Source organism: Manihot esculenta, chromosome 18 (genome assembly GCF_001659605.2).
Source record: "Manihot esculenta cultivar AM560-2 chromosome 18, M.esculenta_v8, whole genome shotgun sequence".
Classification (NCBI taxonomy): domain Eukaryota; kingdom Viridiplantae; phylum Streptophyta; class Magnoliopsida; order Malpighiales; family Euphorbiaceae; genus Manihot; species Manihot esculenta.
The window spans coordinates 5,948,158-5,959,081 of record NC_035178.2 but is presented as its reverse complement, the minus strand read 5'-3'; the positions used below and the strand labels follow the sequence as shown (position 1 = coordinate 5,959,081).

General features: G+C 32.6%; 2 protein-coding genes across 3 annotated transcripts; one reads left to right on the top strand and one right to left on the bottom strand.

The window, feature by feature from the left end:
- The first annotated feature begins 245 nt into the window (after window positions 1–245).
- On the top strand, window positions 246–3,444 carry LOC110607127 (RNA-binding protein 38). 2 transcript variants are annotated; one of them, XM_043953047.1, is made up of 6 exons: window positions 246–657; window positions 747–867; window positions 992–1,121; window positions 2,800–2,836; window positions 2,918–3,158; window positions 3,233–3,444. In XM_043953047.1, the coding sequence occupies exons 1-6, from the start codon at window positions 475–477 to the stop codon at window positions 3,322–3,324; spliced, it is 804 nt and encodes a 267-aa protein (XP_043808982.1). In that variant the 5' UTR covers window positions 246–474; the 3' UTR covers window positions 3,325–3,444. The 2 variants fall into 2 exon arrangements, with proteins under 2 accessions (XP_043808982.1, XP_043808983.1); XM_043953048.1 differs by having other exon boundaries at window positions 255–657; window positions 1,007–1,121.
- Window positions 3,445–4,467: 1,023 nt separating this feature from the next.
- Window positions 4,468–6,278, bottom strand: LOC110608416 (7-deoxyloganetin glucosyltransferase). Its single transcript, XM_021747633.2, has 2 exons — window positions 5,718–6,278; window positions 4,468–5,616 (listed from the first exon to the last, which is right to left on the bottom strand). The coding sequence occupies exons 1-2, from the start codon at window positions 6,232–6,234 to the stop codon at window positions 4,673–4,675; spliced, it is 1,461 nt and encodes a 486-aa protein (XP_021603325.2). The 5' UTR covers window positions 6,235–6,278; the 3' UTR covers window positions 4,468–4,672.
- Between the last annotated feature and the right edge of the window lie 4,646 nt (window positions 6,279–10,924).

Below are 10,924 nucleotides of genomic sequence, written 5' to 3'. Positions count from 1 at the left end.
TACCAAATAAACAAAGTAAACTATACTTATCAAAAATTAAGTCTAACGATGTTGAAACCAAAGGCAATGCCCGAAAGACAACACAGAGAAGAACACAAAAACCAACTAAACAGAAGGTGGAAATTGATTATTGATTGGAGGATGGGACTATATTAATTCACAGACAGAGAGGACAGATTCAAGTGCTTAGTCACGCAGCTGTCATTTGATATTACCAACTCACCCCTCACTGTCTTCCGTTATAGACAGCAAATAAGAGTTTGCTTCTGTCGGATCTCTCTCTCTCTCTCTCACTTCATCCATCATTTCCTTTGTCTTAAAATCTCTCATGATGATTCTTTTGTTTTAGAGGCACGCAGAGAGAGCAGAAGAGTAGACAATATAATGAGATGGATAGTGATATATGTGAGAGATATATCAAGCTTTCATGCATGAACAAGTATACCCATTTGTCATTTTGATGATTTGCATGCCATGGCTTATCCACATTATCGATCTCAGTTTGGAGACACAACGTTCACTAAAGTGTTCGTTGGGGGCTTAGCTTGGGAGACCCCTACTGATGAAATGCGTAGATATTTTGAGCAGTTTGGTGAGATTCTTGAAGCTGTAATCATCACTGATAAGAATACAGGAAAATCTAAAGGATATGGCTTCGTAAGCTCATTAATTTCCATGTCGATAATCATAGCTGTTATTTCCTTTGAGATATTTTTCTTGCTTATTTTGATCATGAATATGAACAGGTTACGTTTCGTGATCCAGAATCGGCCGGAAAAGCTTGTGCTGATCCAAACCCTGTAATTGATGGAAGAAAAGCTAACTGCAATATTGCTTCTCTTCGACGGCCGAGACCTTCAACTCCAGGTTAATCCAATATCCGTTCTTCTTTTCTTCTTTACAAATGATCAATTATTATTTATAATGTGGTATTATATATACATCAGCTAGCTACTGTTTTATTTTCTTTTGATATGACTTGGTGGGTTAGCTTTTAATAATGCAGGAAAACCACAAGGTGACGCTCCTTACCAGGGAAGCCCATCATATAGTGGAGCGGCAAAGCCATTGCCGCCTCCTCCACCACCGCCGCCACCTCCTGTTATCTATCCACACCTCGGGTAAGAACTTTCCATGTTATATTGGAGATGTGAGTGCCACATCACTAGCAGGAAATGGTCTCTCGGTTTGACATGTAGACTTAAACGTTTTTTCCTATGTTCCATAGGGACAGTTGGTATCAGTCTGTAAAACAACAAATCATACAGTAGTAATTGATATTAGTGCATGCCACCACAAAAGATATAAATAAATAATAATAATAATAAACACAACACTCCGAATATATATATATATATTTTTTGCATTTTTATTTTAAAAAAATATAGTATAATTTTCTAAAATCTCTCAAATTTATAAACAATTAACATTTTTTTATATAATTTAACAAAATTACTTAAAAGTAAACGTCACTTTAGTAAGATGCTCAAATAATAAGGCTCAATTAACATCTACATAAATAAATCACAATATTATTTAAAAAGTATAATATTCAACTTGTTAATTTTACTAATGAATTTAATTCATTTGTTCAAAAATATAATTTAATATAAAAATTAAGTTATTCGCGTTAAAAGTGAAATTCAAACAAAAAATCAATTACATGAAAAAGATAATTATAAATAAAAATTGAAACTTTTTTTAAAATATATAATATTTTATTTTATTTAAAATATTATTAATAGAAAGTAGAGTTTTTCAAATATAAAAAATATATACATAATTTATATATTGAGCATAAATATTTAATAAAATATTTTAATATATATTATTTATATGTGATGTTTAATATAATAAAAAATTATTCAATATAATATATTTAATATTACATATAATAAATATAAAATATATTTAATTTTAATATAAAATTTAAATTAAAAGATTATATATTTTATTAATAATATAAAATTTTAGAAATTATATTATAATTTATTATTAACTTATATAAATTTAATTTAATATTTTTCACTACAATTTTACTAAATTGAAAATATTTAATTTTATTATCTAAAATTTAAATTATTGAATATAAATGTGAATTAATGTAAATATTTAAATAAAAAAATTCAATGAATTAAATTAATTTAATTTTTTAATTTAATTTTTTATTTATTTTCATTTAATTTTTAATTTTAAAAATTTCAGTTATTTAAGTTCGATTCGATTTTAATTAGAAAAAATAAAAAATTAAAGGGAATTGATTAATAATAATAGTATATCTTTTTAATAATATAAAAATATTAAAGTTTAATTAAAATTAAAATATTTTAATTAAATTTTAAAATATTAAAAATAAGGTATAAAAATAAAAATTCTATTAAAAACTCCAATCAATAAACTCAAATCGAATCAAATTAAATCAAACCGATTTAATTCAATTTGATTTTTATTTAAAATTAATTCTGATCAATTGATATAAATACTGAAATTTTAATTTTTAATTTATTTAATTTATTTTGATTTTAAATTGAATCAATCGAATACTAACTTATAGACATGATGCATCATGTAGTTGACAAAATTAAGTTTGTATCATTATAACTTCATCATCAATACCTTTCTCTTTTCCTCTTTCAGATTATTCATATATCCAATTAAGAAGAAACTAACATGTATAATAGTAGGTGGCCTCCCATAATTATTTATAACATAACATTTATAGATTAAATAAATAAATATATAGGCTTCCTCTCATGCATATAGACTCAATGCCATTGATTAACTAATCTACTTTTGCAGGTATCCACCTTATCCTCCTGAATATGGTTGCCACCAGGTTAATTAATTAACTTCTTAATTAATTTCTTGTATTGAAGATTTAGTTAATCGTAGCAGCCACTGATGCATCTGCCCACAGGCTATCTATAACGCACAAGTTCAACACCCACAATACTACCATCAAGTGTACGGAACATCATCATCATCATCATCCGCTGTGGCCACACCATACTACTATCATGGCTACTCATTGCCACGTTATGCACCCAATACGCACCGTTTAGCAGGACCAGCTACCTACTTTTACTGCAGTAACTTGGACCTCCCTCCACCTACTACTATTCAACCCACACCTCATGATCCCTTCCCCTCATCTTCTGGTATGCATTTGTTTTTCTTACCCCTGCAGGTTAGCTCATAAAAAATTATTTTTTAACTTTGTTTTTGGCTTCAGATTCACAGCATCCCTCTACAGAAACACAAGTTGGTGTGGTTACTTCGGAAATTTCGAATCTTAGCTTAAACAGTGAAAAACTTAATTTGTAAAATCTCCATAACTTGTTGGTCTTCATCTCTCTCCCAGCATTTCCCTTTTACTCCATAGACAGCTGCTGCAGCTAAGGATTCGGATTAATTGATTTATTATTCTATGTTAATTTGAGTTAATCATTCTTATGAAATATTAATTATTGTAATAATTTTTAGTTGTTATAGCAGTGATAGTTATTTAAATAATTAAATATTAAAAATTATTTTTAATAAATTACTTTTTTTAATTATTAAATAATAATATTTTAATAAAATGAAAACACCGAAAACTATCCATCATAGCCGATAAGATTTAGCCCAGAAATCTCCGTTCACTATTAGCATCTTGCTCAGATTTAGCCCACAAAATATCAGCACGTGATCATGTAAAAATATCATCGTGTCCTGCCACCGGGTTGTGCGGGTCTTGTCTTTATTGAGACCCTCCTTTTAATTACTCGTGCAATCACATCAACGACACCAACAACTTGCATTCAACTTTGTTTGGATGCGTGGAAATAGGGAGAAGAAAAATAATTTAAGAAAACTAAAAATTGATTGGCATTTTCTTTTATTTGAAACAAGATAGAAAATAAAGAAATAGAGGAAAATAAATTACTTTCTCTAAGAGAAAAATATTAAATTTAAAAGGAAAGTGCAATTTATATATCAAGATTAGAAAATTACACTTGAAAGTTTTTTTAATATATAGGATAAAATTGTAAATTAATTATAATTTTTTTCTCTTTTTATTTTTCAAATGTGATTTCAAATCATGTGTTAATATTTAATTCAAACTATATATTATTAATAATAATTATATTATTTTATAAAATCTGATATTCTTATTTTATATTAAAGAAAAATATAATTAAAAAGTTAATAAAAAATAAAATTTTAATTAAAATACTATTGTTTTTTAATTTATTTAAAAAATACAGTTGACACATAATATTATTTTAATTAATTATGGTATAGATTTTAAATTGAGAAAGGTAGCAATCATTTAGTCAATAGAGATATATTTTTTTTCCAAAAGAAAATATGCTTTTGAGTCTATAAGTTTACCGTTTTATGGCTCAGTCATTTGATAAATTAATATTTATTTTTAATTTTTTTATCATATTTTTTATTTTAAAAATATATTATATCAATGAAAATGAAAAAACAAATATAGAGTAATATTCTGATATCCAGAAAATAGAAATTACATTATCAATGTAAAATTTAAATAGGAAGGAATTCCTCTCCATTATTTTTTTTTCTTTTATTTCCTTTATTCTTGTTTTTTCTTAGTAACGTCTAACGGTATCTTCATTACAGATTTGTTGGAGTCCTTCTTCATGCCAGACAGGCATGGATTCGTCTATCTCTGATCTCTAGACGATGACAAGTGGGCTTTGATGACTTTTTCGAAATTCTGGAAAGATGAACCTTCGAGACTGGCAGTAGCCTCTTCTGCCATCTTCTTCCATTCCAAGGCCTTCTTCTTCATTTCTTTGCCTTTTTCTCCCTCCATTAACTCTATCACAAGCCTCTCAACTTCATCTCTCTTCACATCACTGTTTATCTCCATACCAATGCCCCATTCTTTGCAACTGTATCGGCAGTTAGTTTGTTGCTCCGCGAAGAAAGGCCAACAAAGCAGTGGTACTCCTGCACTGATGCTTTCAAGTGTAGAGTTCCAACCACTGTGTGTTAAGAACCCTCCAATTGATGGGCGGCTCAGCACTTTTTCCTGGGCGCAATAGCTTGAACAAATACCTCTTTCTTTAGTCACTGTAACAAACTCTGGTGGGAGAATGGCGTTATCTCCGGAGACAAGGTCAGGCCTGATGACCCAAAAAAATGTTATATTGCTATTAGCAAGTCCCCAAGCAAACTCTACCAATTGCTCGGTTGTCATTACAGTGATGCTTCCGAAATTCACATAAACAACTGAGTTGGGCCCTTTTGAGTCGAGCCATTCAAGACACTCAGAGTCTTCCGTCCATAGGTTTGATTCGATCAACTTCAAGTCCTTATCTTTAACATTATTGAGGAGTAGATGAAGAGGGCCAATGGAGTATACAGGGGGCAGTAATGTAGAAAGTGCAATTAAAACATCATGCTCCAAGGCATCAAATGTATTCAAAATAATCGCAGAGGCTTTTTGGCATCTTTCTGTCTCTGACTGAAAAAAATCCAGCATAACATCTTCTGGATCAGTGGTTCTGATAAAACTTGGTAGATCCCTCAAGCGGATATCTTTCATGCCTGGGATCCAGTCTATGACAGTATCCAGGTAACCATTTGTCAAGTAGCTCTCATCTGCAAATTGAAACAAACAAAAATAATATAAATATTAAATTTAACTAATTGGTTCATCTCCATGAAACATGCAAAGGAATCAAATAACTTAAATATAGAACCTGTGAATGGTGTGAGACCCTTCTTAATTAACTGATGATAGTGAAGATAGCCCATAAACCCACAAGCACTGGTTGTCCAAAACAGAATTTCAGGAATACCCAGTTCCTGTGCTGCATCAAGAGTGAAGCTCATGACCCCATCAGAAACTATGCAAGATACAGGAGGAACGTTGGATGAAGAAGTGTGATTGAGCTTAGAGAGAAGATTTCTAAAGGAAGCCAAGCAGGTTTTCCTGGTGTACTGGCACAGGGACGGTATGTCCTGGGTGACATCACCGTCAGTCGGAGGGAGGCCATCGGGAATTGTAAGGAAGTGGAAGGTAGGGAGGCCGTTGAGAGAGTCGGGGCCTCGAGCCTTGAGGAGGCGCTTGTGGTTATATTCTGTGTTAACAAAAGTGATATGGAAGCCTTTGTGGTGGAGGAGTTTGGCTAGTTTGAGCATAGGGTTTATGTGGCCTTGAGCTGGGAAAGGAATGCAGACTGCATGAGGCTTTTCAAGAAAGGTTAAGTAATCCATTCTCTTGCTTATCACACAACTCCAAAACAATGGGAGCTTTATTACCTTTCTCTCAAAACACTGAAAGCAAGAGTTAGAGGCACAGTGCTTTTATAGATAGAATTCAGAACTAAGGTCTAGTTTGGCAAATATAAAAAAGAACTTATATGCATTGATCTACCATAAATTCAATTCATAAATAAATGAATTATTTTATAAAAAAAAAATTATATAAGATACGTCGGTTTATATTTTAGATTCACGATGTATGAGATCCACTCATTCAGTATGAATTTTCTAATAAATAAGTAAGAAAAAAACGCTAAAAAGAGTTTATATATTTTTTATCTGTTTATGGAAGATGGCTGTCTACTTCTTGACTATAAAAAAGACATTAAAAATACATATTAAAAAAATAATTTAAAATTAGAAAAAAAAACTCTCCACAGTTGATAATTGATAAAATATATATTTATACATATGTATTTTAATATTTTTATTTATTAATCTTAATTTTAATTGTAATTTAATAAAAATATGGATTTCAAAAAAAAATATAAATATAAATTTTTTAAAATATTTACTTTTTAAAAACTTAATTTTTTTTAAAAAATATTACTTTTAAACATAATTTTGTTAAATTTATAGTTTTAAATTTATATTTACAAATAATTTTCTATGATTTTAAAATTATATTTAAAAATAATTTTTAAAAATTTTAATATATAAAAATTATATTTTTTAAATTTAAATATTTAATAGATTATAATTAAAATTAAATGTTTAATAAATAAAAATATACAAATACATATCTACCGTTGAATTTAATTCAACATGTGCAAAACATGAAAAGATACAGCACTCCCAATAGATGTGCACCATTGTAACTTTTCTCAAAAGTACGAGTAAATAAAGATAACGAAAACATCATTGATTTTCTTCTGTATTATCCACGTGAACATATACCAAATCAGAAGCAAAACTATTATTATTATTATTTAAATGATATTTTTTTTATATATAACGACTACTATTCTATCTTTTTATTGGTCATAGTTTATTTTATTAAAAAATTAATAAAAAATAAAATAAATTAAATTATTATAAATTTTTTTATTTCAAATAAAAAATATAATATTTTAAAATTATTTTAGCCGAAGTTGACACAGTGAGAGAGACAAAACTGATGTCAATTTTCTTTCTCAAAAGACAAATATCTTTATTAGATGAATAAAGAACAATCCAATACATCATACAGACTCAAAGCCTAAGAACTTAGAAAAAGAAACACAGTCTAGTCTATAGGTCTTCAAGGCCCAAAAAATAAAAAACTATTGAAGAGCACCCTAAAAATCCAGATTCGGAGGATCCGAAATTTGACATGAATATTAAAAACAAAGGGATTGCTCTCCCTCTCGCATCATGTCTGCTACTTAGCATTCTTTCTCAGTGTTATCTCGATTCTTCTATCAATGGGATGTTATTGCTCTTCTGTAACTTCTACTGAAAAATGTGCGGTCGTGATTTGATCTCTTCTGTTATTCCTTCTTCTATGCTTCAACATCTTTCTCGCGACCTAATAAATATTAAAATTTTTAGGATTAGAGCGCTCCTAAATAATGAATGAATAGTCTTTCCTAACCCATCGCCTAGGAGGTTGATAGACACTCAACAGGACGTAATTTAGTATTTTTCATCAAACAACATGCGTTTGGATTAACTTTCTCTTTTACCTCCTTTTTCATTGAGATCTTCTAGTGCTTCAGGATAACCCCTTAAATGCTATCCCCTAACTTCATTTTATTCATGTGTTGCTTCGAATCCATCTCTAACTGGAGTTTTGCCCCTTTTATCGATTTATTTTCTACCTTCTTTCGTCTAGTTAGGTTTTCCCATGGGTTTTATTATTTTGGTCCCCGAGCTGAGTTATCTATTTTTACGGAGTACAAAGATTCAATTAAGGGTTGAGTAGAGCATTTTGCCGTCGTTGAGCTGAAAGAAAGCTCAGGGGTTGAATGGGATGTCGACCTATCTTGGGGGATATGCCTCAAGATTGCAACGAGTTCCCTATGCTAAACCTTATAGATCAGATTTGCCTTCTTCGACTGACTTCTGTAAAAAAGAAATATAATATCGAGAAGTACATATTCGTGTTCTCCCTACACGACTGTCAACAAGCTGGTACTTTTAAATTTTTCTCTTGTGTTTTTCTTTGCCATACTGAGTTCTAACTAAATCTTTATTTCTTTTTCAGCTTCTGATATGCTAATGGACAAGATTAAGCTTCCTAAGAACTTTATCTTGTCTCAAGAGAATCTTAAGGATACTTGGCAGCCTTCCGAACTAACAAGCCTGTTGTTGATGTCACTTGAGAGGTCTTCCATACTGTGACCCCAACGTCATCAATTTGGCCTTCTACTCGCACCCTTGCTCCTTCGCTAGCTGTGGTGCCGATGTCAGGAGGTTCTCATTCCACAGCCTTCAGGACATCAATTCCTTCCAAGACACAGGCCTCCTCCAAGACTCCTGCTGCCTCAGAGATGGTCCTTAAGGACCCTATCATTGTTAACGAACCAAAGGAGGACAGCTCAGAGGAAGTCACTAGATCTCTAACTCAGAGTGTTTCTCCTCTCCAGCCTGTTGGCAACATTGTAATAGAGGGTCATGCTGTCAAACGAGCAAGGACCTCTGCGTCTGTTAAAGTCAGGCCTCTCCCTTCTATTGATGAAGGGAAGAGGGTCATGGAGAATCTGTCCTCTGCGCCCGATAACGGCTTGTTGAATGTTGTTGAGGTCAGCGTTGATTCCATACTAGGCCTCCATAATTGGGATGCTCAGCAGCAAGGTATTTAGTGGAGTGCCAAATGTCTCTGACCTGCGGTTCCTTGTAGTTGTCTGCAATTTGGCTTGCGCCACTAAGCAGCAATCTGCCTGTAGTTCACGCTTGTTAGGGACTCTTGGGGACAATTTGAGGGAACTGCTCCTTATGGTGAGTTAATTGCTTTTCTCTCCCATACTCTAGATTCTAGGTATTCGAACATCATTCTTCTCTATGGCACTCCTTGGGTACATTTATGGAGATCGACGCTCGAAATTGATCCCTCCAAAGCTCCATGGACTGCCACGTCGAAGAGGCGCGACGAGATAAAAATTTGGCTGCCACGAGCACATCATCAATCTCAAGGGGCAAGTTGCAGACCTTACCAGGCAGTTGAAAGAGTTAAGAGAGGAGGTCTCTGGTCATCTCAGCGAGCCTTTACGGCAGAGTCTCAATAAGATGAAGCTCTTGCACAATTTTCATCTTTAGAAGAATCTCGTTGTTTAGTAGGAACTCAACAAACAAGTCGAGGACTTGAAAGGCCTATCTCTTGTGGTGGAGAATTCTCAGTTTTAGCAACATTAACTTCGTCATAAGATCTCCCCTTTGGAGAAGAAGTGTGCTTCTCTGCTGAGGGATGCCAAAGCTGTAGAAGACAGGGTTCAATAGGCTTGTGAAGAACGGGTGCAAGAGTACAACAACTCGGAGGAGCTACAGAAGAAGATTTAGGAGGAGGCCTTCTGGATGTTTACCATGGGCTATAACCAAGGCCTTAAAGCTTCCCATGATAACCCCCTCTGCTCCATTGGTTGACCTGAAAGCTCTGAAATTCGATTCTGACGGCGAGGAGGTACACTATGGAGAGGATGACAACCCTCTTTCTAAGAATCTCCCCCTTTGCCCTTTTCCTAGCTGGAGATTTATCCTTTCAGATTTTCTGTCAATAATGATTTAGTTAGTTCTGCTCCCCCTTCCCTTATTGTTTTTGTAACAAACTCAAATGAGCTAGCCAAGTGATAAATGATATTTAAACCTTTTGGTTTTTTTTTTTTTTTATCTTTGTTCCTCGATGACAGTTTGAATTTTTATTTGCGCTTTATGATTGTAATGTGTTGATGCAACTGTGTGCTTTGTGAATGTAATTTATTAATGCAATTGTGTGCTTTTGTAATTTGTTGATGCACCTGATTTATATACGGGTAATTACTTTAATCTCATGTCCTTAGACAGATTTTTTGTTTCTTCTACACCTAAACCTCTTCCAAGGCTAAGTTTTAAGGTTTTTTTGCATTCATTTTGTTCTTTAGCCGGACTGGATTTGTAACGACCCGAAAATCGGACCGCTACCGGCGCTAGGATCCAGATCGACTTAAGGTTGCCGGGACACGTAGCAAGCCTAACATACATCCTGTATACCTGAAAAATCCCATACATGATCCTACTTATACATAAAAATTTAAACTTTTTCTTTCATTCACCAAGCTTAACCTGTGCATACTCATACTTATGAACATAAACCCCACACTGGAGCCCTCATCAAATGCTCCAATGGGGTAACATAACATATGCTAAGCTTGGTTTACGTAAAACATCATAAAAATATTTCATAGATCATGTGCAAAGGGATTAACTATATATACTAGGGTCAAGCACAATACTAAACCTCAATATTCATCATTACACAATACTTTACATTACATTGTCTTTCATGTCCACAACTAATCTATTACATACATAAACTTCTATTCCTGGTGACTTCATGGTCTAGCCCGCACCTGCAAACCTGGGGGTTAAGGGAATGGGGTGAGCTACTAGAGCCTAGTGAGCAGAATAGTAAAACATGTATTAAAATTTATGCTTTCGTGAAATGCATCACATCACAAACATATCACAT